The sequence below is a fragment of the Podospora bellae-mahoneyi genome, chromosome 6, assembly GCF_035222275.1.
Source record: "Podospora bellae-mahoneyi strain CBS 112042 chromosome 6, whole genome shotgun sequence".
Lineage (NCBI taxonomy): Eukaryota > Fungi > Ascomycota > Sordariomycetes > Sordariales > Podosporaceae > Podospora > Podospora bellae-mahoneyi.
Window position 1 is genome coordinate 3,441,385 of NC_085885.1, and position 21,802 is coordinate 3,463,186.

General features: G+C 53.5%; 8 protein-coding genes across 8 annotated transcripts; 1 reads left to right on the forward strand and 7 right to left on the reverse strand.

Moving 5' to 3' along the window:
• Positions 1 to 138: 138 nt before the first annotated feature.
• Positions 139 to 923, reverse strand: YPK2 (Serine/threonine-protein kinase; the record flags this gene model as incomplete). The annotated part of the gene is given in 4 exon segments (XM_062881333.1): positions 139 to 147; positions 155 to 564; positions 637 to 774; positions 902 to 923. Coding segments are annotated over 4 exon segments (579 nt in total).
• Positions 924 to 2,946: 2,023 nt separating this feature from the next.
• On the reverse strand, positions 2,947 to 3,435 carry QC761_609155 (uncharacterized protein; the record flags this gene model as incomplete). Its single annotated transcript, XM_062881334.1, has 1 exon — positions 2,947 to 3,435. One exon carries the CDS (start codon positions 3,433 to 3,435, stop codon positions 2,947 to 2,949), a length of 489 nt encoding a protein of 162 aa, XP_062730053.1.
• Positions 3,436 to 3,962: 527 nt separating this feature from the next.
• On the reverse strand, positions 3,963 to 5,710 carry QC761_609160 (uncharacterized protein; the record flags this gene model as incomplete). The annotated part of the gene is made up of 4 exons (XM_062881335.1): positions 3,963 to 4,483; positions 4,582 to 4,952; positions 5,012 to 5,523; positions 5,579 to 5,710. The coding sequence occupies 4 exons, from the start codon at positions 5,708 to 5,710 to the stop codon at positions 3,963 to 3,965; spliced, it is 1,536 nt and encodes a 511-aa protein (XP_062730054.1).
• A 1,056-nt stretch (positions 5,711 to 6,766) lies between these two features.
• QC761_609170 (uncharacterized protein) lies at positions 6,767 to 10,308 on the reverse strand. Its single transcript, XM_062881336.1, has 3 exons — positions 10,129 to 10,308; positions 8,944 to 10,004; positions 6,767 to 8,876 (listed from the first exon to the last, which is right to left on the reverse strand). The coding sequence occupies exons 2-3, from the start codon at positions 9,013 to 9,015 to the stop codon at positions 7,038 to 7,040; spliced, it is 1,911 nt and encodes a 636-aa protein (XP_062730055.1). The 5' UTR covers positions 9,016 to 10,004; positions 10,129 to 10,308; the 3' UTR covers positions 6,767 to 7,037.
• Positions 10,309 to 12,228: 1,920 nt separating this feature from the next.
• Positions 12,229 to 17,093, reverse strand: QC761_609180 (uncharacterized protein; the record flags this gene model as incomplete). Its single annotated transcript, XM_062881337.1, has 3 exons — positions 12,229 to 16,500; positions 16,570 to 16,905; positions 16,965 to 17,093. 3 exons carry the CDS (start codon positions 17,091 to 17,093, stop codon positions 12,229 to 12,231), a joined length of 4,737 nt encoding a protein of 1,578 aa, XP_062730056.1.
• Positions 17,094 to 17,242: 149 nt separating this feature from the next.
• Positions 17,243 to 17,704, reverse strand: QC761_0098540 (uncharacterized protein; the record flags this gene model as incomplete). The annotated part of the gene is made up of 2 exons (XM_062873074.1): positions 17,243 to 17,427; positions 17,662 to 17,704. The coding sequence occupies 2 exons, from the start codon at positions 17,702 to 17,704 to the stop codon at positions 17,243 to 17,245; spliced, it is 228 nt and encodes a 75-aa protein (XP_062730057.1).
• A 691-nt stretch (positions 17,705 to 18,395) lies between these two features.
• Positions 18,396 to 19,433, reverse strand: QC761_609190 (uncharacterized protein; the record flags this gene model as incomplete). Its single annotated transcript, XM_062881338.1, has 1 exon — positions 18,396 to 19,433. One exon carries the CDS (start codon positions 19,431 to 19,433, stop codon positions 18,396 to 18,398), a length of 1,038 nt encoding a protein of 345 aa, XP_062730058.1.
• A 1,248-nt stretch (positions 19,434 to 20,681) lies between these two features.
• On the forward strand, positions 20,682 to 21,609 carry QC761_609200 (uncharacterized protein). Its single transcript, XM_062881339.1, has 3 exons — positions 20,682 to 21,136; positions 21,195 to 21,357; positions 21,411 to 21,609. Exons 1-3 carry the CDS (start codon positions 20,918 to 20,920, stop codon positions 21,500 to 21,502), a joined length of 474 nt encoding a protein of 157 aa, XP_062730059.1. The 5' UTR covers positions 20,682 to 20,917; the 3' UTR covers positions 21,503 to 21,609.
• The last annotated feature ends 193 nt before the right edge of the window (positions 21,610 to 21,802 follow it).

Here is a 21,802-nt window from a genome sequence, read left to right on the forward strand (position 1 = left end):
CCTTCTTACTGGCCTTGGGATCCTCAACGTATGGTTGCTTCTCCTCGAATCTGGGGTTAATACGGGCCACACCGAGGAAAATATCCTGGCTGCGGCCGGATCCCGGTGGCGCATTGGGATTGCGGATATAAAGATGAATCACCAACTCTGTTACTCTGGAAACATCGAACTTGTATTGGGTGTTGGAGCCGGCCCAGAGAGGGTTCTCGGGTGTTCCTTCGACCGAGTTGACAAACACTTGCAACTTGTCGAAATCGATCAGGGCATAGGGCATGTACTTGGACGAGATACGACCGTGGTTGGTGGGGATGCCGGAGAAACCGCCCGAGGTCTGGGGCCTGCCCATGAAACCCGAGGTCCTCGAGGAAGACGAGGGGCGGATCGAACTCGACATGTTGAGAGCATTTCCGGTCGACAGCGAGTTGCCGCCATGTGCTGGGTTGTTGAAGGAAGCGCGGTGCTGTTCGGGGAGGGAGAACCCTTGACCTTCGTGAAGTGTAACGACAAGAATACCGGGCTTGGGAGGGGCAACGACGGGAGCTTGCGTAAGGGCTTCCGAGGCCGCTAGACAAAAGGTCAGGTTAGATTGGGCTCTGTTCGCGAAAGGGCCAGGGAATAGTCATAGAAGAAACGCACCGATGGTGTTCTCATTTGTGGGTGTGACAGCACCAGAGATGTCCCCTTGGCTCTTGCTGTCCTTGTCTGTGATGGTGGAGGTTGAAGGTGACCTCGAGAAGGTGCTCGTGAGGGGTCCCAGATGGGTTTCCTTCAGCTCTAAGGGGTGACTTGTGTTAGCTGACTCGAGAACAGAGACGAAGAGGCGATGCAGAAGTGGCCCATCGTGGCCGAAGCCAGGCGTGGAACTGAGTGGTCGCGGGAGTTGCGGTGGTGCTTGACATACTCTTGGTGAGTTTCCACGACATTTTGCAATCTGGTGAGGCCGTCGGCCTGTAGACGGGATATGGTAGGGAGGGTGTTGCTGCGACCGCAGGCGGGCGTCGGTCTGTCGAAAAGGGCTGCAGCTAAGGTAGGAGACTGAGGTTCTAGGTACGGGATAGGTACGGAAAGATACTGTCGACAAGCTTGCTTGCTCGATTCTTTTCTTGGGTGGGTTTGTGGTTTGTGGTTTGTGGTTTGGGTTGGATGCGGTGCGGTGCGGTGCGGCAAAGGTAAATCGTAAGAAGGAGAGCACCTTCTCTCCTTGCCGTCAGTGTTAGGGATTGTTAGGGATGAGGATGGGGTGTCCAGTGCGCACGGCGCTGGTTCGAAACCAAGCAGTGTGGGTCGAGGGGCTAATTGTGCGCTGAGCGCTATTCCCCCATTCCCCACTGTTGACCACCCACTACACTTCCAGTTGATGCGTTGTAAGAGCTTTGTCTGAGACCGTGGACCCAATGGCGCTCTTAATTTTTTTTTCTTTTTTTTACGGACTCTTCACTGCATATGCCCAATGCGACGGTGCCAATTGTTCTGGAAATTTAGAGACTTTCTTTTGCTCAACTCAGGGAGGATTTGACAGCAGGACCACCTCACCTACTGTGGATAGAGACAAGCTGATGGCACCCCCATGCCGGATTGAGGTGGCAGCCCAGCGATGAATGACAGCCCCGCACTTCCAGGTTGTCGTTACGCAGCTGAACCTTGAATCTAGGATTCGGCTTGCAGAAGAAAAACACCACGGCAACATCTATGTACCGTGTAGAGTACCAGAGAAGCCATCTCCTGATGACAACGTACTGCGCGATAAGCCAGCCATGCTGCTCCCTTGCGTCCTCACCTCACACCACAGAGTGCACGAGAACGACGAGCCCCTCATTGTTTGTTCCACCCGAAACGGTGCGGGAGCGAGGGGCGGCTCTCCGGCTCCGTAATGCACGGAGTAGCCGTAGACTACGGAGTCGATCAGCCGCTCGCCATTGGCAACACAGCCTCGACGATGGCAAATTCCAGCCCCTTTTTTCTGAGGGGTTGCCGAAGGAGATTCAAGACAGAGAAGCAACCCCGTCACGTGGCGCTAACCGAAAATCGTCAATCTCCAGTGCCCCGGCAACCTGGTCACCGTTCATCAAAAGGTTTCACCGATCAACAAGAATGAAACCCCGAAATATCTCATCAAATACCAACACCATGGTATTTGAACTGATGAAGAAATAGTAACAGCACCATCGACACCTGATCTTGCGTATCCGTACATACAACAACACTGCATCACTGGCCCCTATTCCCGCATGCCAAGGACTCCCTCCTTTATGTCTGCCCTAACTGCGCTGAAGTCTGATGCGTCTCGGGCAAAATATCCTTCATCTGCGACATCACAAATTTGGCCGCCTTGTTCGTATCCAGATATTACACATATTCAACCCATGACAAATACTATGGGTTAGGGTTATGGCACCTTCATGAGTCGATCCGGGTAAAGAGTTGACCTTTCGCAGCTCATAAGGTACCGTAGCATCCATCTCACGGCTCACAATCTGAACACCCCGGGCATATCCCGAGACAACCAGTTTTGTCTTTGGGTGACTATCGTTGGATCGACGTCTTGTGGTGGTGATTATGAAGGCTCGTCTTGCTGCAGTAGTGGTGATGGGATAGCCAATGCCAGGGTGAGCAGGGCCAGGAGTGGGATTCTCATCGTGACTGATGCTGACTGTGCAACTCTGAGAGAATATCTCAGTTGGTGAATATATTCCAATCCCTCGACTGGCTCCAACCGTCTTGCTACCTTTGATGAACCTGAAAAACCTGCAGCTCTTTCTGGCTCGTTCTTTCCGTTTGATCCCCCCTCGCTCTTTCCACCTTCCACTGTTGTTGCCATTCGCTCCTTCCTTTTTCCAGCACCGTTCTTTCCAATTTCACTCCTTCCTCCCCTTGGTCCTTCCGCCATCGTTGTTCCTTCCACTAGTGTCCTTCCCATCGTTCCTTCCACCTCACTTCTTCCCCCACTTACTTCTCCTTCCCCTTCTCCCTCCCTCCCCTCTCACCCGCAAACAAACAAATCCAAACCCTCACCACCGCCGGCCCAGCAGCAGAAACAGCAACAGCCCAATCAAACAGATTCCACCCCCCCACCCCCAAAAACCTCTCCCATCCCCCGACAGCCTGCACGGCAGAGACGTGATAGACAAGATCACTGATTAACATCCCCCAGCACATGAGCTTCCACAACTTCAGATCATCGTAGAGCCATAGAATGACTGATTCGTTGAAGGCAAACACCAGCCATGCGCCTGCCAACTGAGTGTAGAGGTATTGGTTCTGGGTGGAGAAGGGCGGTGACCATGAGGGGGGATAGGGGCGCGTGATGGCGCTGTGGTAGGAGGAGGGGGTGAAGAGGGTTAGGTAGGCGCCGTTTAGGGCGCCGAGGGGTTCCAGGAGGAGGAGGATGAGGCGGAGGGGGAGGGGGATGGTTGTTGATGCTTTGGGTGGGGACATGGTGGGGTGAATAATGGATACCTAGGTTCTGGGAGGTGAGAGTTGAGTTGAGAGGGAGGTTTTAGAGGTTTCGAGGTGTGCTGTGGGAGGTAGGTTGTTTCTTTGTTTGACATGGGTCTGTGAGGTCAGAGTCTGAGGTAAGCCCTAATAGCAAGGAGGTTTTGCGGGGGTGTTAGAGGTGGCGATGGCTCAGATCGGACTTTTGTGGTAGCACAGCCGAAGAAGCGTTCTGACAGCGATGCCAGTGGCCTGGATCGTGATTGTGGCTGCATTTGGTGCGTGGCATCTTCAAGGTGTGGTGATCGTGGAGGTGTGAGATCGAAGGATTGGATTGGAGCGGCTGACACGGGGGTGAGCTGCAGCTGGTGATTACTTGTCAAAGCTGCAATGATTCAAGCACCCACGCTACATGGTGAATTTTGAGAAGGAGCTGTCCGTAATGTGGTAATGTGGTAATGTGTCAAGTTGTCAATGTCTTGAACTGCTAAAGAGCATACTTCCCCCCCTCCTGGCATCTCTCTCTCACCTCACCTCCCCCTCACTTTAACCATCATCGGCATCCCCCCCTTCGGATGTCCCGCCAACCCCCCAACCATATAAACCCTCTGTCCCCACAACCTCTTCCCCCCCTCCATAAACACGCTCTCGTCCACCTCAAAATCAAATTCCCTCACCGTCAGCCCCAGTATCATGCTCAACTCCATCATCGCCAGCTCCTGCCCTATACACGCCCTCGGTCCCAGCTCAAACGGCCGGAAGGCGTTCTTGCCTACATACAACTCCTCCCCTTCTTTTGCGAGGAACCTCTCTGGGAGGAATTCTTCGTTGCGGGGTAAATACTCCTCTAACTTGTGGGTGGCAAATGTCGCGCCGATGACGAGGAACCCGTCGGTGGGGTAGGTCTTGCCTGTTTTGTAGTTGTGGAGGGTTACGTCTGGGCGGCCCTGACGGACAGTCAGCGCAGGAGGGAAGATGCGGAGGGTTTCTTTGATTACGGCTGTTGTATAAACCAAGGAGTTCAAGAGTTGGGGGTTGGCGGCGATTTTAGCTGCTGCTTGAGAGGGGTCAGGGCCGAGGATGGCGTCGTGTTCAGAGCGGAGTTAGCCAGATATTGGGGGTTCTGGGACAACAGGTAGTAAGCGAAACAGAGGCTGGTGGCGGTGGTGTCGTGGCCGGCGAAGATGAAGATTTTGAGGTGGGAGGTGGTGCGATTGAGGAAGGCTTCGAGGTCGAACCTGGGGTTGGAGTCGGGGTTCTCGGCCAGGTATGCTTTGACGGCGAGGGAGAGGATGGTCTCGTGAAGGGTGGTGGAGGTTTCGTTGGAGAGGTTCTCTCTTACGGCTGGGGCGAGGACGTTACGGATGATGCGCTCTAGTCGCCAGAGGTCGTAGAGACGGAAGGGGTTCAGGAGTTTGACGAGGGCGTCGGGGGTTCGGTTGGGGATGAGCCATTTGACCTGGTCGGCGATTGCTTTTTCGAGAGGGTTGCCTTCTGCTTGGCACTTGAAGTTGTGGCCCCTGAACAGGTGAGTAAATGGTCACTCAAGCAGCTGGCAAGTAAGCTCTGCTCGACTCACAAGACAGCACGACCGATGACATCAATCGTCAAATTTATAGCCAACTGCTGCATCTTGACGACCTTCCCCGACTTGGCAACCTTCCTCAGATGCCTCTTGAAAATATCGATCTCCTCAATGAACTCCGGAGCCATCGTCGCAACATTTTTGGCAGAGAAACCGGGGTTGTAAATCGCCCGCCATCTTTTCCACTCAGGCCCATCCATCGTCAACAAGTCCTTGCCCTGGAACATGGGTGTGAACATATCTTTCAGCTGATTCGATTTGGGGAGAGTCTTTGCCAACACCTGCTGATTGGAAAACTGAGACACTATCTCGGGATCCATGACATAGAGAATGGGATCAATCATCGGCCAGACATCCATCACGATAACGCCATCTTTTATAATATCTGAGTGTTGGCGCAGAAATAGTGACATGAGTGTTAGGCGGTTGATCTCCATTGGGACGTCTTTGAAGGCTTTGCCGCTTTCAATCATGTGGCCAAAGATGAAGTGGTGAGGCATGCCCAGCTGCAGACAAGGTTAGTGAGATCCCATCCATGTATCAGGAAGTAGCGAAACTGACTGTGTTGGTATCTTTGGCGTACTTTCGGATCTTCATGCGTACGGTGTAGAGCCGGTAAACAAATCGAACAAGAAGGAGCACAACGATGTAGCCGGCTGTCCTGCCCACCAGGGCAAAGGAAAGTGATGCCATCTTGGATTACATAGTTCAGCTTTTCGCCTGGCTCAAAGGAATGGCGAGGAGAAAAATCAAAAAGAAAAAAATGTTGATGCTCCGGGGGCAAGTTGAATTTATGGTATTGGTCTAGACACGACCGGGGAGCGGCCAAGGATGCTGACATTCTTTCCTAGCTGTCACCATCATATGCAAAACCCATGCGCCAACGACCAACAACGACCAACAACGTTGACTAGCTCCAACAGCAACCGGGAAACACGCGTGTTCAGATGCATAGAGTCACAATAACGCTGGCGTTATATCCCTAGAAGTCGCTCCAGGTGACAGCGCTTACAACCAAGGGCTGAATTAGAAGTTGCCACTTTGGCAGCGTCCTCGAAGCCTACCAATCTTGGTAGGTAGCCAGCCTGATTTGACTATAAAACGAGTCTGGCTAGCTATCAGGGCATGGCGTGTCTAATCCGGTGTGGTCTAACCGTCCTGGCCAAATTGGGCAGAAATTAACCTTTGAGTGTATGAACATCGCAAAAGCCACATTTTGCATGGGAAAACTGGGTTTTCCATTGTCAGTGCTCTCGTCTTGCATTTGCCAAAGGTTCGTACTTGACGGGCCTGAACAATTGAGGCCTGAGATCCTGGCCATGATGCTACAATCGGTGGTTTGGCGATAGCTGCGGTGGCTGCAGTTCAATGGGCAGTAACCCTCACAGTTCAATGCGCTTATAGTTCAATGGGCCCTCACAATTCAATGGCAAGTACCAGGCCTTTGGAAGCCAGCGATTACGAAGGTCTGGGGATTGGAGCATCATTCAAAGCATCATCAATTATACATGGGTAGGTTGGGATATTGCTGTATTACTTGGCACGAAACAGGCCCAGTTTTTGGCTGCGATTTTCGTATATTGTAATGTTTTTAAATGTTTTGCCTAGGACGGCTAGACCACACCGGATAAGACACGCCATGCCCTGCTGGCTAGCCAGACTCTATAAAAGTCTATCTGATGTGTCCTGCCTGGGATGAACATGAAGTCCACCCAAGTACATTCGGCATTATGCAAGGTCGACACTAAACCCGAACCTAGCCAGAGAACCGGAACACCACGTACACACGACAAGGCAAATCAGATCAAGAAGCGAAGTGTTGTGATTCAGCCCTGCGGCTTATGATTGCTGCATTACATTTGCAAATATATTCCAAAAGCTAAATGCCTACCCAATAAATACCCCAAAGATATTCCCAAACATATGTATCATTTGCCCAAAAAAAGAGCTTTCATCATCTATGTTCATTGACTCCCCCTTGTCCGAAAACTATCCATCTCAAAAGAAGAGTGTACTTTTTTTAAAGAAGAACAGCAGCCAAACCAGCCACCGCAGCGAGCAGACCCTCAACAGGGCCAACAGCACGGCCAGCACCGGCTGTCACTGGGGTGTTGGTTGTGGAAGGGAGGTCAGTCACAGCGGGAACGGTGACTGTGCCGAAGGAGGTGGGAACAACGACGACGGGGGGCTCAACATCGGGACCGCCGGTGACATCAGGGCCGTCAGTAACGACGGGGGGCTCCTCGCCGCCAGGACCGCCAGTGACGATGGGCTCCTCCTCTTCGGTGGTGGTAGGGGGAACCTCTGGACCGGGGCCGCCGGTAACCTCGGGACCATCGGTGACGACGGGAGGCTCCTCCTCAGGCTCCTCGGTGGTGGTAGGAGGAACTTCGGGACCGGGACCACCAGTAACCTCAGGGCCGTCAGTGACAACAGGGGGCTCCTCCTCATCAGTGCTGGTAGGGGGAACCTCGGGGCCGGGGCCGCCAGTGACCTCAGGACCGTCGGTGACGATGGGGGGAGTGACCTCGCCGCCCTCGGTGGTGGTGGGGACGGCAGGAACGTCAGTCACGGGGCAGACGGTGGTGGTGACGATGGTCTCGGTGGTGACAATGACGACGCCGCCGGTGGGGCAGGCGGGAACAGTCGAGGGGCACTGGGTGATGGTCTTGACTGTGGTGGTGGTGATGGTGCTGGTGGTCCACTCCTCGGTGGTGGTGGTGCCGGTGCTGTCCTCGTCTTTGGTGGTGGTAATGGTGGGGGTATCGGTCACGCTGGGTTCCTCGGTAGGCTCATCGGTGGGAGTAGCAGTTGGCTCCTCGGTGGGCTCCTCGGTGGGCTCATCAGTACGAGTGGCAGTAGGCTCCTCAGTGGGTTCCTCGGTAGGCTCGGCAGTAGGAGTGGCAGTGGGCTCCTCGGTCTCGGTGGGAGTAACAGTAGGCTCCTCGGTTGGCTCGTCAGTAGGAGTAACGGTAGGCTCATCAGTTGGGGTCACAGTCGGCTCATCCGTAGGAGTAGCGGAGGGCTCGGTAGTAGTCTCGTCATCCTCACAGTAGTCATCATCGGTGGTGGTAGGTCCACCGGTGGGAGTGGCTGTGGGCTCCTCGGTGTCGGTAGGAGTGACGGTTGGTTCCTCAGTGTCAGTGGGAGTGGCAGTTGGCTCCTCAGTAGGCTCCTCCGTGGGCTCATCGGTAGGAGTGGCGGTAGGCTCCTCCGTGTCCGTAGGAGTCACAGTAGGCTCATCGGTAGGAGTGACGGTGGGCTCAGTGGTGGTCGTCTCGTCGTCCTCGCAATAGTCATCATCCGTCGTGGTAGGCGCCTCAGTCTCGGTCGAGGTAACAGTTGGCTCATCAGTGGGAGTCACAGTTGGCTCGTCGGTGGGAGTGACAGTTGGCTCCTCAGAGTCGGTGGGAGTGGCGGTAGGCTCCTCAGATTCAGTGGGAGTGACAGTGGGCTCGTCGGTAGGAGTGACAGTGGGCTCGTCGGTAGGAGTAGCAGTGGGCTCGGTGGTAGTAGTCTCGTCATCCTCACAGTAATCATCCTCATCGGTCGAAGTGCTTGTTGGCTCCTCGCTGGTCCAGGTCTCCGAGATGGTGTATGTCTCGATGGTGGTGGTAGTGGGCTCGACACTTGGCTCGGTTGTGGGCTCAGCGGTAGCGGTAGCCGAGGTGTGCGTCATGGTGTACACAATGCACGAGCAGACCGAGCTCACAGACTGGACACTGCCATCGCAATTGTAGAAATTAGTTGGGATGGCGCTGGCCGCTGTGGTGGTGCCGGCAATGAAGCCGGGGCAGAAGGCCGAAGCCTCGGCCGCGTAGTTGGCGTCGATGAGGTTGCGGTAGCAGTTGTCCTCATGCTATTCACCTTGTTAGCTGTCATCTCATCTCTCATGATAAACATCAGATGAACGTGTGGTTCCTTACACAGTCGGGCCATTCGGTGGCGGCACCCAGACCCACGGCCAGGGCGCCCAGAGACAAAGTAGAAACGCGCATGTTTATGTACCCCTTTTCTTTCCCAGAGAGCGAATGACTAAATCGACACAAGAAGGCAGACGAGAAACGAGCGACTGCGGGACCCGAAGGTCTATGTACGAGATTTCAATGCTGGGTGAGCGGAAGGTGAGAAAAGGGAACCCCAGATCCCGAGGAGGTGGGTGGACCAGCATCTTTATCTCTTGCCCAGCATCTCGTTTCCTTCTAGCCTTTCTTCTCCTTCCGAAAAGTCCATAGTTTGATGTCGAGCCCCGGCTCGCAGGCGCCGGAGGGCACTCCACACACACACACCTGGAGCGCGGCGTCAATACGAAGCCAGCCTTTTTTTGGAGCAACGATTGGACCGTCCCAGACCACGCGAGGTCCCGGTCGACAGGGGTTGGTGATCTCCACCAAGGACTCAGCTCTTGGGCGACAGGGGTCCAATCTTTGTCGCCGCCAACGCCCGGTGGAGATTGCAGTGTTCCTTTCCAGTGCTTCCCTTCAAACTGCATAATAATGGCTTGCCATGCGGGTGGAGATGATGATGATGATGATATTGGATGGATGTTTGTCCGATGGCAGATCTCCCATTGTGCCTGGTACCTGGATCGATCGGCACAGCAACAAAGAGAGAGCGAGAGGGTGAGCGAGAGAGAGAACGAAAGAGAGAAAGGAACAATGCAGCACGCCGCAGGGTACAGTGCAATGCAGATGGCCACTCAATTCAAGACCAACACCGGCCAGTCAATCGCGGCCACCGCAGCTTTCTCCACACTGTTGACTGCAGTGGGCTGAGCACATCCCCAGCCTCTGATTGGACGGCCAAGACGTTGCTCGTTTTTTGACATCTGTGTTTGGTACCAAGAGCATCACCTCAGATGCCGTCGTGGAATATTGAAAAGCCTCAGGGCCAACACGACCACCTGCAGAGCAAATCACCTGAGACATGGAGAATCCTTTGCGGAGAAGAACTTTCTCAACGTGCCCGACTGACATGGAGGAGGGTCCTGCCCAATTGACGTCAGAATGGGACGGTAACAGCGAACACCGGCACTGATTATGGCCTGTCATCGCTTCTCTCCACCATCAGTCTGGGGCAGTTGTAAGGGTATTCTTACATTCTCGACATACCATTAGATAATAGGTCTTTTTTCGTCCTCGCATCTTTGGGTAGAAACACGATGACTGCATCCCTCAGGCACCGAGGGGGCACCAAACAAACACCCGCCTCCGACAGCAACATCGGATCTGTGGATTCAATACTACCCCGCCGCCAGTTGCCTGTTGCTGACATATACCGGGCCAAAAGCCGGGCGATCGTAATCATGATACAGTTCTGACAGCTGTGCCGGAATGGCAGTGAGGCCTTGTTGGTTTGACATTTTGTTTGTATTTTTGGTGCTAGAACCAGTCCAGCCACATTGCGGTATTACTTGCTGACAAAGGTGGGTGTTACAGCTTTTGACTTTGCATCAGTAGAATGAAGATTGCAATGTAAGGTAGTAAACAAACTCTTACATTCAACCTGTTCCCGTCGGTCCTGAGGGGAGACCATCAGCACACGAATAAACCCCGTGATTATACCCGTCCAGTTCGCATTGCCTCTTACACCTTCAGCTCACCACTGCGGCGCCAAAACCCCAACCCCCATCCTAACCCGGCGTTTACGGACATTGCTCCTACAAATGGAAACGGCAAAAAAAGGGGGCACGTAACACAACCTCAATCCTTCCGCCCCAACGCCAGGTCCGAGTGTCTAACGTCCATCCCAAGCTCACAGGTGGCACAACTTTCGACAGATGGCTACACAAAGGAACAATCCAATATTACAACTCTAGAAATAAAAAGCCACAGCCAGCCACAACTGCTCATGCCAGGCATCACAATGTTATGAAAAAATAAAGATCATGATTCCGGAAGGCCACGAGTGCAAAGGAAGAGAAAGGTGCTCGAAGTCAAAGACACGGGACGGAAAGCCTCAGATCTTTGAGTTTCAGATGTTTCACCTTACCTATTCCTCAATGAATGCCACAAAAGAATTATATACCAAGAAAACCACGCGATTTTATCAAAGAGCGTGCGTGAGAACATCGTGGCAATAGGACTGGAGAAAGTCTTGTTGAAAATCATGGCAACTCCTGCCAAGGAGGAAAAATACCTCGATCAAAATGAATCTCGAGATGGATTGATGATCAACACTGTGCCACAATGCACATGAAAAAGAGACTGATATTCTCCTCTTACTTGGCAGGAGATCATCCTTTCTCAGGTAGGTAAGCAGATGAGTCGGTATGCAGGTACTTCTCGAAGCCGACAGCTTCACTATAAACCCTCCCTCAAAGCTAACTATCTACCTCCACAAAAGAAACAACCCCATGCGGCCAAGAATCCCATTCTCCTTCACCAGAAAATAACCACAAAACAACATGGTCCGCTCTGTTCATCCTATTTCCAGTTCCCCTTTTTTCGATTTTGCAGCCTCTCTTCATCGGCAAAAAGAAGAAGGCAAACTGTCTCCTCCCACCACTCACTCACCGGTTTTCATCCATAGAAAAGCAACAACAAACCTTCAACACAGTAATTCTCTTACAAAACACTGTACCAACAACAAAGAACCCAGAACACTCAACCCATCACCAATCACCACCACCCCATCCACTTCTCACTTCATCTTTTTTCCCTCTCAGCCTCAACACACGACTCAGAAACCTCTTCAGCTGAAACCAAAAAGCACTCCTCGTGTCATCCCCAGTAAACAAAAACCCTCACTCCACTTCCTCAGCCTCCGTGAATCCACATTTACCAACCACTCGGTATTCCGTGGGAAAAGCGAGCCATCAGCCCAAACGAACAACAAGGGATCCCTTCAATCCAAATCCTCACTGCCAAAAGTGCCAACTCGAATCACTTCATCATGGCCAGTGATTCCAAAATCATCAGATCACTTAGTGGGCACCTGCTTCCCAGCCATATGCCAGGTTCTTCAATGGACAGACCAGCTTCGTGCCAGTGGTGGTAGCAAAACACGACTCGACAAGTCAGAAAAGAATAAGGCGGGAGAGGGAGTCTAACAGTTGCGTTCTGTATTATGATTCATCGTGTGCTTTTCTCATTTCATACCCAATCATACAACCCATCATCAAAACGTACATAGTCTTTCCAATCTAAGATCGCAAACTCTTCATTCAGATCACACTCCCGCCAGCCCTCCCTTTTTTGACATCCACTTTATCAACTTTCTCCCGTCGGCCCAGCTCTCACCACCTCCCCCTTGTCCAACACAACCTCCCAATCCGCCCCCTCCACCGCCTCCGCCTTGTGCGCAATCGTAATGACGGTAGAATACCTCAGCTCCTCCCTCAACAATCGCTGGATATACCTCGCAGTCTCCCCGTCAATACTCGCCGTCGCCTCATCCATAATCACCACCGGGCTCCTCCTCAAAATCGCCCTTCCCAACCCCACCAGCTGCCTCTGCCCCTGAGACAAATTCTTTCCCCCTCCATCCACCGGACTGTCGAGCGTGAAATCCCCCGACATCCCCAGCACCCGTTGCAACACATCCGCTCGTTCGGTCTCCCCTCTCTCGTCAAGCGGGTCGAGATTATCCCTTAGTGTACCGGCGAACAGAACCGGGTCTTGGGCGACAAATGTGATGTTCTTTCTCAGCGCGTGTTTGTCAACGTCTGCAAGGTCGACGTTGCCAATGCGGATTGACCCCCCTGTACCCGCGTCGGGGTGTAATGTCCCCAGTAGACTCAATGCCAGTGTACTCTTTCCTGACCCAGTGCGACCAGTAACAGCCACGTTGCGAGTGCCGCCTGGAATGGCAAAGGTGACATTCTTGAGCACGGGTTCAAACTCTGGCGCGTACCGCAAAGTAACATTGTCGAATACAATAGCATCCCCATACAAAGGCCAGGCAGCTGGCGGTTTGAAGCTCCCCTTGGGTTCCTGCTCCAGACTCAGCAGCTCAACGATGCGCTCGACGCTGACAAACTGCATCTGCAGCTCGCCATACCGACGACAGAGGCTGTGAGTCGACCTGACAAAGTTCGCCGCCGAAGCAAGAACAAACCCCACGGTACCACCCGAGAGACCTGAGAGGACGGCCGTGAGGGTCAACGCAAAGGTGGTGAAGGCGGAGAGCAAGTCGAAGCGGTACTGAAGCCAGCTTTGTAACGACCAATAAAAGTGGTCCATTCGCTGGAAGGAGTCGGTGGTGAAAACGATGCGGTTTTGGTAGTGTGACTGGGCCCGGAAGGCGCGAACCGTCGCGAGCCCTTCGAGGAGCGTGCCAAAGTTGGACATCAGCGGTGATAACGACACCGTCTCGAGTCTTCGCAATGACTGAGAGGTGGGGAGGAAGCTGTCAAAAATCCAGAAGAAGAGGCCTGTCATGATGACGCTAATAACAAGGAATGACGGCGTGATGGTGGCAATCACAGTGATGGCAGACAGCCAGGCAAACGTGGACCATGTCACAGTCTGCAGCAATACGGCCACGCTTCCATCAACGGTGCCCATGTCAGACGTGAGCCTGTTCATCAGCCTCCCCACTGGGGTGACGTCGTAGAACCGGAAGGTGGCGTTGGAGACGCGCTGCATGGTCTCGCGGAACAGGTTCTTGCCAGCTTCGTAGATGATGCCCACGAGGGCAACATCGGAGCACGTTACTGTAAACACCTGGATGAGGGAGAGCACCAGGAGGCCGACAGCCCAGGGCATCACGTTGTCGGCTGGCGAGGGTAGATAACGACTCAAGTCAAACCAGCTCTTCAAGCCACCAACTCGAGATTGCTGGAAGACGTGTTGAGAGAAGACTGCTTGTTGAAGATCGTCTGGGTGACCGCTCAGCCCAAGAGCATGTAGGTGGTGAGCATTCGCCGGCTTGTCATCGTATCCCTCACCCCATTCCTTGAGGAACCAAAAGTAGCCAACCTTGGCAGCCCTAAATGCAATAAAGAAACCGATCATGGTAAACCACCAGGCAATCCTGCCAGCCTTGATGTATCGCCAGTACACCGATATCAACACGCCGCCATGTACGCGGTGTTCGTCCTGGATAAACTTGTCGGGCACTGGCTCTTCCCCCTCTCCCCCATTGTCGGCGGGAGCAGCCTCCTGTTCTTGAGCAGCAGCCAAGGCAGCCAGGTGTTCGAGCTCTCTTTCATTATTCTCCAGCTCCGCCATGCTGTACGTTTGAACTTTCCCACCCTCGACAACCTCAATAACTTGGTAGGCGTAGCGTTTGACGATATCTACTCGATGAGTTACAAAAACGATCAGCCGTCCAGCTGTCAGAGGGGCCTGCCTGTTGGCAAAGAGATTCTGCAGAATGCTCGTTGCCGTCTGGTGATCCAATGCCGCAATGGGATCATCCAGCAGCAAGATACGAGCGCGACTGTAAAGAGCCCTGGCCAAAGCCACGCGAGCCCTCTGTCCACCAGACAGGCCCACCCCGTTCTCGCCAATCAGCGTGAGGTCCTTGGACTTGAACTTGTCAAGGTCATCCCGCAGGCAACAAGCATCGATGACCTGATCAAACCGCGCCTTGTCGTAGACCGAGCAGAACAAAATGTTGTCCCTGATACTCATGCTCTCCAACCATGGTGATTGGGCACAATAGGCAATAACCTCCTTGGGCACCCTTCTCTCACCGCCATGTTGATCCAGCTCACCTAAAACCGCCTGAAGAAGTGCCGTCTTGCCGATACCAACTCTCCCGCAGACCATGGTCAAACCGGCTTTGCACGAAAGCGTGACATCTTTGAGGACCTCCTTCGTCGCCCCAGGCCATGAGAACGACGCCCTCTCCACCGCAATCTCCAGTTCTCCAAGAGGACCATCCGACCCTTCCCCACCTTGCCCGTCCCAGTCATCATTCTCCCTGTCTGGTTCCGTCATAAACTTCTCGATTCTTTGCATCGACACCCTGGCATTCAGCAACGTCTGGAACATTTGCGGCATCTCCCGCAGACTGCTTTCCAACATTCCAAACAGATCCAGCGCCGGAAACGCGATATCCACGGTCAAAGGTTTCTTGGAGATGAGTGTGTAAGCCAAAAAGGCCGCCAAAGGAAACAAGAAGCCGACCAGCGAGTTGATCGTCTTGATGAAGAGAGAGACAATGTTGGCCGTGGCTCTCTTGACCAGCTCGGCCCTCCTGCTGTCCATGATCTGTTCCAACCAGGCGTCCTGCCAGTCATACCAGCGTAAATGTCTGATGGACTCGACAAATTGCGAGGTTCTTTGAAGCTTGACGTCCGTGATTGACCGGCGAGCTCTCTCGATGTTGACAAAGACCTTCATAAGGAGAACGTTGACGGCCATACCGAGTAGAATAACAAGGGCACCAGATAGCGCGGCGGGCCCAAGTATCTTCCAAATAAGGTAGACCGAGAACAAAAAGTTGAACGGCTTGGTAAAGATATCGGGTACCTCCCAGAAGCGCTGTGCCACGTCGTATACGTCGCTGCGCAAGATATTCATGATCTTGCCGGTCGAGGAGGGAGAGTCGTCAGGTTTGGTCTTGATCGTTCTGAGTTGAGGAATGAAGGGCTTGATAGTCTGGTAATGGTGATGGAACCATGCCGCGAGCCGCTGGTATCGGGTTGGCTCTACTTTATCGGCGTCGTCACTGTGCCTAGACTCACTGTCTGTAAGTGTGGTTTCCGAGGAGATGCCATCGGACGGAGATTCGGGCTGAGCCTGGGAGGCGCCCTCGATGGAGTCGGTACCGCCACCGGGAAAAGTGAAGGCCTTCCGACGAAGCGTCTTTTCGTATATCATGGTGATCATCTCTCCGCGAGAGCGCTCGTAGTTACGACGGCAGAACCAAATACTAAACACAGACGACTGTGCCTTAACTAGCCTCCCAAACAGCGTGAGGCCCGCATAGATCATCGCGGTTCGTTTATCCGGCGGGCTGGACGACAGTGCACCGAGCAACTGTTTCAGCAGAACAGGCTCGATCAGCTCCACCGTGCATTCGAGTACTCCCAGACATGTCGTGATCACGAGGTCGAGGCCGTTCGCCTTTAGCAGACGGACGAGAACGGTGCCAGTGAGCTCTCGAAAGAGCGTGTGTAATCTTCCATGTTGAAATTCAAGGGCAAGAAACCACACGTCATCGTCGTTTAGTTGCCGACTGTACCCGAGCTTCATCAATGGGCTTAACCACGACACAGTCATCCACTGCCAGGCTGTGATGAGATCTTCGGGACTGCGAGCATCAGGGCTTGGTGCTGTGAATGGCTTGCTGATTCCGGTACTTTCCGCGTAGGGTTCCCTCAACGGCATGTTCAGCATCACGAGTATCGAGGCGAAGGTCAGAGATAGTTCGCCAACCCAGACAGCCGTCGAGGGCCAGCCATTGCCAGCAATATCGGGAACCACAATGAATAAGGCTAGTTCCACCAGAAGTAAAGCCCCTTGGATCATCAAGACGGCGCCTGGAAGGGTCCTTGGACGCTCGAGGACGAGCATCGTGCTAGATATGACCTATCGACGTCCATATCAGCATCGCGGGCACAGATCCTGCCATGTGGGCGTAGCAAGGACAGGACTTACAGCTGGCCCCACGGGCATCAAGAGAAACTGAGCATTTTCCGGCCAGATGACTGCCGCCATAACGCCCAACAGGGGAGCTCCAACAGACAACAACAAGAGTGACAAATTCCATATCGTCCACTTTGACCTTTTGACTCCCAAAGAGTCGCCCGTTTCCTGATCGATAGCAAAGATTGTCGTCTCCTCAGCGGCAAATCTGCGTAACCAGGTTGGGCGATACCTTGACCACACCAGGCCAAGCCCATATCGAAGTGTTACTGTCAGCAAGGCAATCCATAACGGAACGTGGCCCACAACGCCCAGGCATTGATGACTGAAGGTGCCCAGTGATGGTATCTAGAACGTGTCAATCAACTTGTGCGTTTTGTCTCCAAGGCGGTGTAGTGGCAACGTACCCATATCCTCTGGCAGCAGCTATAGCAGGGCCAGAAGCTGTCCCACCATCGTGAAGATGACGTGGACGTCATAGTAGCGCCTGGGTTCCCCCGCAAAATCCAGAGCCAATCGTCCAGCGGAGACGACATAGAGGAGAAAAAAAAGAGTGATGAGGCCCCAAGATCGATATCCAGCAGAGACGAAAGCCCTATCCTATTAACATATCATGGGAGTCGGAGACATCTCCGGGGAGAAAGTGAGAAGAGAGCGCCGCCGAATCGGAAGACCGGATGTTGGTTTAGCTACAGGTCAACGGCGAGGTTGATTGGAGAGAAAAGGGGGTTGCGGTGCTAAACTTGCACCAGCGGCCCCTCCTGGCACAGGGCCCATTGTTAACAGCCACGGGGCAGACCGGCGGTAGGGACCTTTGCCATCGTAGCATGCCAAGCTTGGTATCAAAATGCTCTCCGAACCGGGCCGCATCTGACAATCGAGTCTGTTCAGCCCTTTGTCTGCTCGAAAGATGAGATGAAATGACGGAAACTTGCCCTGCAAGACTCGGCAATTCTCCGTGCGCGCGCTGATCAACTACGGCAGAACGTACCATACCGGTAGTGGAGGGAGTTCACATGGAATGACGGCAGCGGATGGAAATGGAGAGAGTCAGCAGCACGAATGGTCCTGCAGGCGCGGATAAAGGGAGGTCGTACCAGTCACCGTCGCCGGCATCGCTGCGAGACAAATGCTTTGCGTGGGACATGTTGCAGCACCAAGTGCCGGGAAACTGGGAAAGGAGGCCAATCTGCTGACACGAGGCAAAGGGAGAGTTGTGAGAAGTGTTTGGTCCACGAGAGGCAATGCATCCACGGGGAGCATACCCGAACCTTACCCCCCACCATCCCGCTATAGGGACCTTGAATTTAGGGAGGGGACATCCGCTAAGGATTGGGGGTGATGCGCTCCACGGCACCGACAACTGAGACCAACTCGACGTGCATGTGCTGGGCAGCGAGCAATCAATCACACAGCATGGTGCCTCGTGACATCGAATAGTATTTGAGTCTCCCGAAGGATTTGGGAACGCCCATAAGAAAAATTTTCTGCCTCCTGCAGACCGCCCTGAATTGCCCGTTTCGACCTCCCAATGACCAGCTTCCCTGAACGCCATCCTCCCCTCGTGCTGAACCCCAGTGGGGGTCGCTGACTCAGCCAGGCAAATAAACAAATGGTATCTAAATTTGTACATATGCATAAGAACCCTAAAACAAAAGAAACATCTGATGCATGCCATGAGAAAATGACGGATGTCTGAAAACCTAGCCCCTTTCTTTTTTGACCCCCCCTCCCTTCCCTGGCCGGCCTTCCTCCCTGGCCGGCCTCCCTCCCTCACCGCTGCCTCGGCCTGCATGAGTAGTTCAACCCCAACCTCTGCTTCCGTGTCTGGTGATCCCCTAACGCTGTCCAGTCCATCTGGGGCCGGGTGATTGGATGGGTGTGCCGCTCATCTCGACCGGGCCCTCACCACCCGCTGCAGGGTGACCGACCGGCACATCCATTTCGTGAATGGGTGGCTGCACCGTCGACATGTGTGGTTGGAATGGCTGGAATGCTGTGTACCTGTTGTGGGCCTGCGCCTGAGCCTGGGCTTGTGTGTCTGGGGGAAGTGACAGGTGCTCTGGGGACTCCCAGTTGTAACCACTAGCTCTATTGTACGCAGCCTTCGCGGGCTCTGGCGATGGCATCCACTTCGGTTGATCTTGTGGCGGCCAGACACCTGTGTCGGGAGGGCTCACATACCCACCACTCGTGCCACTTGCCGATGGTGTTACAGACATGTGGGCTGACTGGCTCAACGGTGGCTGCGTGTAGGAATCTGGAAGCATCGGATGTGATTCCTCCCCTTGCTTTCTCTTCTTGCGCAGCAGGAAGAAGACCACTCCAGCCACCACAGCAACCCCAACAACCGATCCAGCTATGATGCCAGCAAGAGCTGCCGTCGGTAGCCCTTGGCTTCCTTCGTCTGCTGGTTCTGTTGAAGCCGGTGGTGATTCGGTCGAGGTAGTGGTACTTGTTGTTGAGGAGGTTGTCGTCGTGCTTGTTGGAGCAGTTGTTGTCGTTATGGATGTGCTGGTGGTTGTGGCCCCGTCCGCGAAATCCATAAACTGCTTCTCCGAGATGCCCATAGGCGTGCGTGAGTCCCTGCAAGCGCCGCTCATCGTGTCATAAACTTGTTGAAGGTCATCCCTCGAAGATTGACCGAGGCAGGAGGCTGTGTTCTTGATAAAACCCCCTCCATTTTGGCAGAGGCATTCATTTGTTGTCTTAACAACACCCGTCTCGCACTTGGAGGCGTCGGCCGCCGCGTACATGCAACCCTGTGCGGTTTCGGGATAGAAGTGAAAGTTGATCGAGGCCCCCTGGACTGTCGAGGCGAGCACGAGAATGGCGAGAGCAGAGGGAAGCGTCCGCAGTTTCCCGAGACTGATCATCTTGGAGGTAGGTGGGGGCTTGTATTGAGAAAACAAAGGGTATTGATAGGCTATGGATCCGGGCAGGACCATAGGCGCATATTCAGATGAAAATTCCCCGAACTATGGCAGTGACGGTAGTCGTTCATGGGTCGGGTGAGGGTGTGCTCGTTGAGGAGACGCGAGAGGCAAACAGCCTGTTTTACCAATGTTGTGTACGATGAGCACACACAGCATGAGAGACTGGACGAAATGGAAGAGGAAGGAGAAATAAAACGGGAAGGTTCAAGTCAGCTCGACTTTTGATAGCTCAGGAGGATGTGCTCTTACCCTGCTGGGTATGGCAGGGGGTTGAGGCTGAGTTTGGCAGGCAGTACTCTCCAGATCCCAACAGCGCGGACACAGCTGTCTCCGCCACCGCCTGTCATCTTCGCCATTGGAACATCAAAAAACCTTTGGCAAGAAGTATTCGATTCAAGCGGGAGACTGTCGGATAATAGATCCGACAAGTTCCCAACCAACAGCTGGGAACAACACGTTGCTTCCCAAATCGTGCCGCCGGATGCCACCGTGTTCCGGCATTACTTGGTCTGTGCTTGCTCGGACTGCCGCTCGGTTCGATGAAATTGGGTATCATGAACGCGACGTAATAAGTTGGTCGCGGTGGAAGTCACCGCGCGACCCTGAAATCGCGTCCAAGCAAGGCTGCGTTGAGCAAGGCAAAGAGGAATCTCAGGATTGAGGCTTGATGTCAGCTCCCGGCGCTTCTTCACCACAAGCCACAGGCCAAGCCACTAAAATCGCTGGTCTGACTTTTGCTTGACCTCACTGGTCAGCCCTATGATGGCGCCGCTATTTTGGGATTTTGTGGTGGGTAGGTCAGTCTTGGAAGAGTGTTCGCCCCAACGTCAGGTCAAACCCTTTGAACGTGCTGTTGGATTTGACGGCAGAAGTTCGTCGTCCAAGCTATTTTCTGTCTGCCAAGCTGATTGAGCTTTATGCCCGAGGAAAAATGCAGGCCCTTTATGCGTTTGCATACAACACTGCCCAACAGTAGTAGGCCAAAGATATGCATCCCAGCTCCTCCATTGCTGGTGTCTCTCCTGCTGCTATTTCTTCATATTCACAAGTGCCAAGTAGGGAACATTGCCATCGCTGGCAAGTGGCATCATATGTCTCGCTTGCATCCAGTCAAACGGAGCCGATCTTTCGCTTTCTTTCCATTTTCACTGTCAATGAATTGGAGAACGTGCAGTCAATCAACCCCAAAGAAAACCCCGCCTGTGTCATCCCATCTCCAATGACTGAGCTATGACGTATGATACGCCAATGGCCTCGAGCGGTTTCCATTGGGGTATTGGTCAAGCTACCAAACCAAACAAACACATGCTCACCTGACACGCAACTACAAGAAGAAGACTTTGCGAGCTTTCAGTCCACCAACTTTCCAATCACAACTACACACAGCAAGTCTCAACAACCATACCACACAACCAACAATCACAATGCCGATCGCAACCACCAACGAAGTCATCGAGAGCGCCGTGATCCGCGCGCCCCTCTCCCACGTCTGGCACTTCATCAAGCTCGCTGAGTTCCCCAAGTGGTACTCCCAGATCAAGCAAGCCGAGCACATCGTCAAGGGCGTCAGCGACGAGACGGACGTGTACAAGTGGACGTTCAAGGACGGGAGCGTAGTGGAGATCAAGCAGGATGAGCACAGCGTGGGTTCAACGTCTCTTCCTCAACACGGATGGTACTGACATGTGGATGGCACAAAAGAACCTGGACCACTTCATCACCTACAGTGTCATCAACAGCGAGCCCGAGCTGAGCTACTCGAGCGTAGTCAGCACGATTCGATGCTGGCCCGTCACGTCAGGCGAGTTTGAGGAGAGCACTTTTGTGAGGTGGACTTCCAAGTTTGCGAGCGATGCTGATATTGGTGGGTTTTGAAGCTTCAAGACGGCCATGGCTGGGTGCTGACATGCATTTTAGGTGTTATCGAGGATGCCAAGTACAAGCGACGAGATGCGCTGAAGGACCTTGCGGCTGCGGCGCAGAAGATGGTGAAGGAGCATCAGAAGTAATGAGAAGATGGGAGGGACGGAAGCAAGCTTTTTGTTTGTTATTGGTCATGATTTGGGAGACGGGTTCATGGGCAGAATATGAATATTGTAAGATGTTGATGCTAGGTTCCATAGCAGAAGCCTGCAAAATCGAAATGTAATGGCATTCTTTACGACTGGATCCACAGCCTGATGTTGCTTTTGAAAATTGGAGGTTCCCGTTTGGATCTCATACACATACACGGCATGACTTGGAGGAAGATTGCTGGAGAGAACCGGCGAAGCCTGAACAGGATCATATTTTTGATCGTTGTGCCTCTG

Excerpts from the sequence above, each read along its gene's own strand:
- QC761_609170 (XM_062881336.1), bottom strand. The coding sequence starts at position 9,015 with ATGCGCGTTTCTACTTTGTCTCTGGGCGCCCTGGCCGTGGGTCTGGGT. Across the intron at positions 8,877-8,943 it reads CCACCGAATGGCCCGACTGT|CATGAGGACAACTGCTACCG; the intron begins GTAAGGAACCAC and ends CAAGGTGAATAG.
- QC761_609200 (XM_062881339.1), top strand. The coding sequence starts at position 20,918 with ATGCCGATCGCAACCACCAACGAAGTCATCGAGAGCGCCGTGATCCGC. Across the intron at positions 21,137-21,194 it reads TCAAGCAGGATGAGCACAGC|AACCTGGACCACTTCATCAC; the intron begins GTGGGTTCAACG and ends ATGGCACAAAAG. Across the intron at positions 21,358-21,410 it reads TGCGAGCGATGCTGATATTG|GTGTTATCGAGGATGCCAAG; the intron begins GTGGGTTTTGAA and ends CATGCATTTTAG.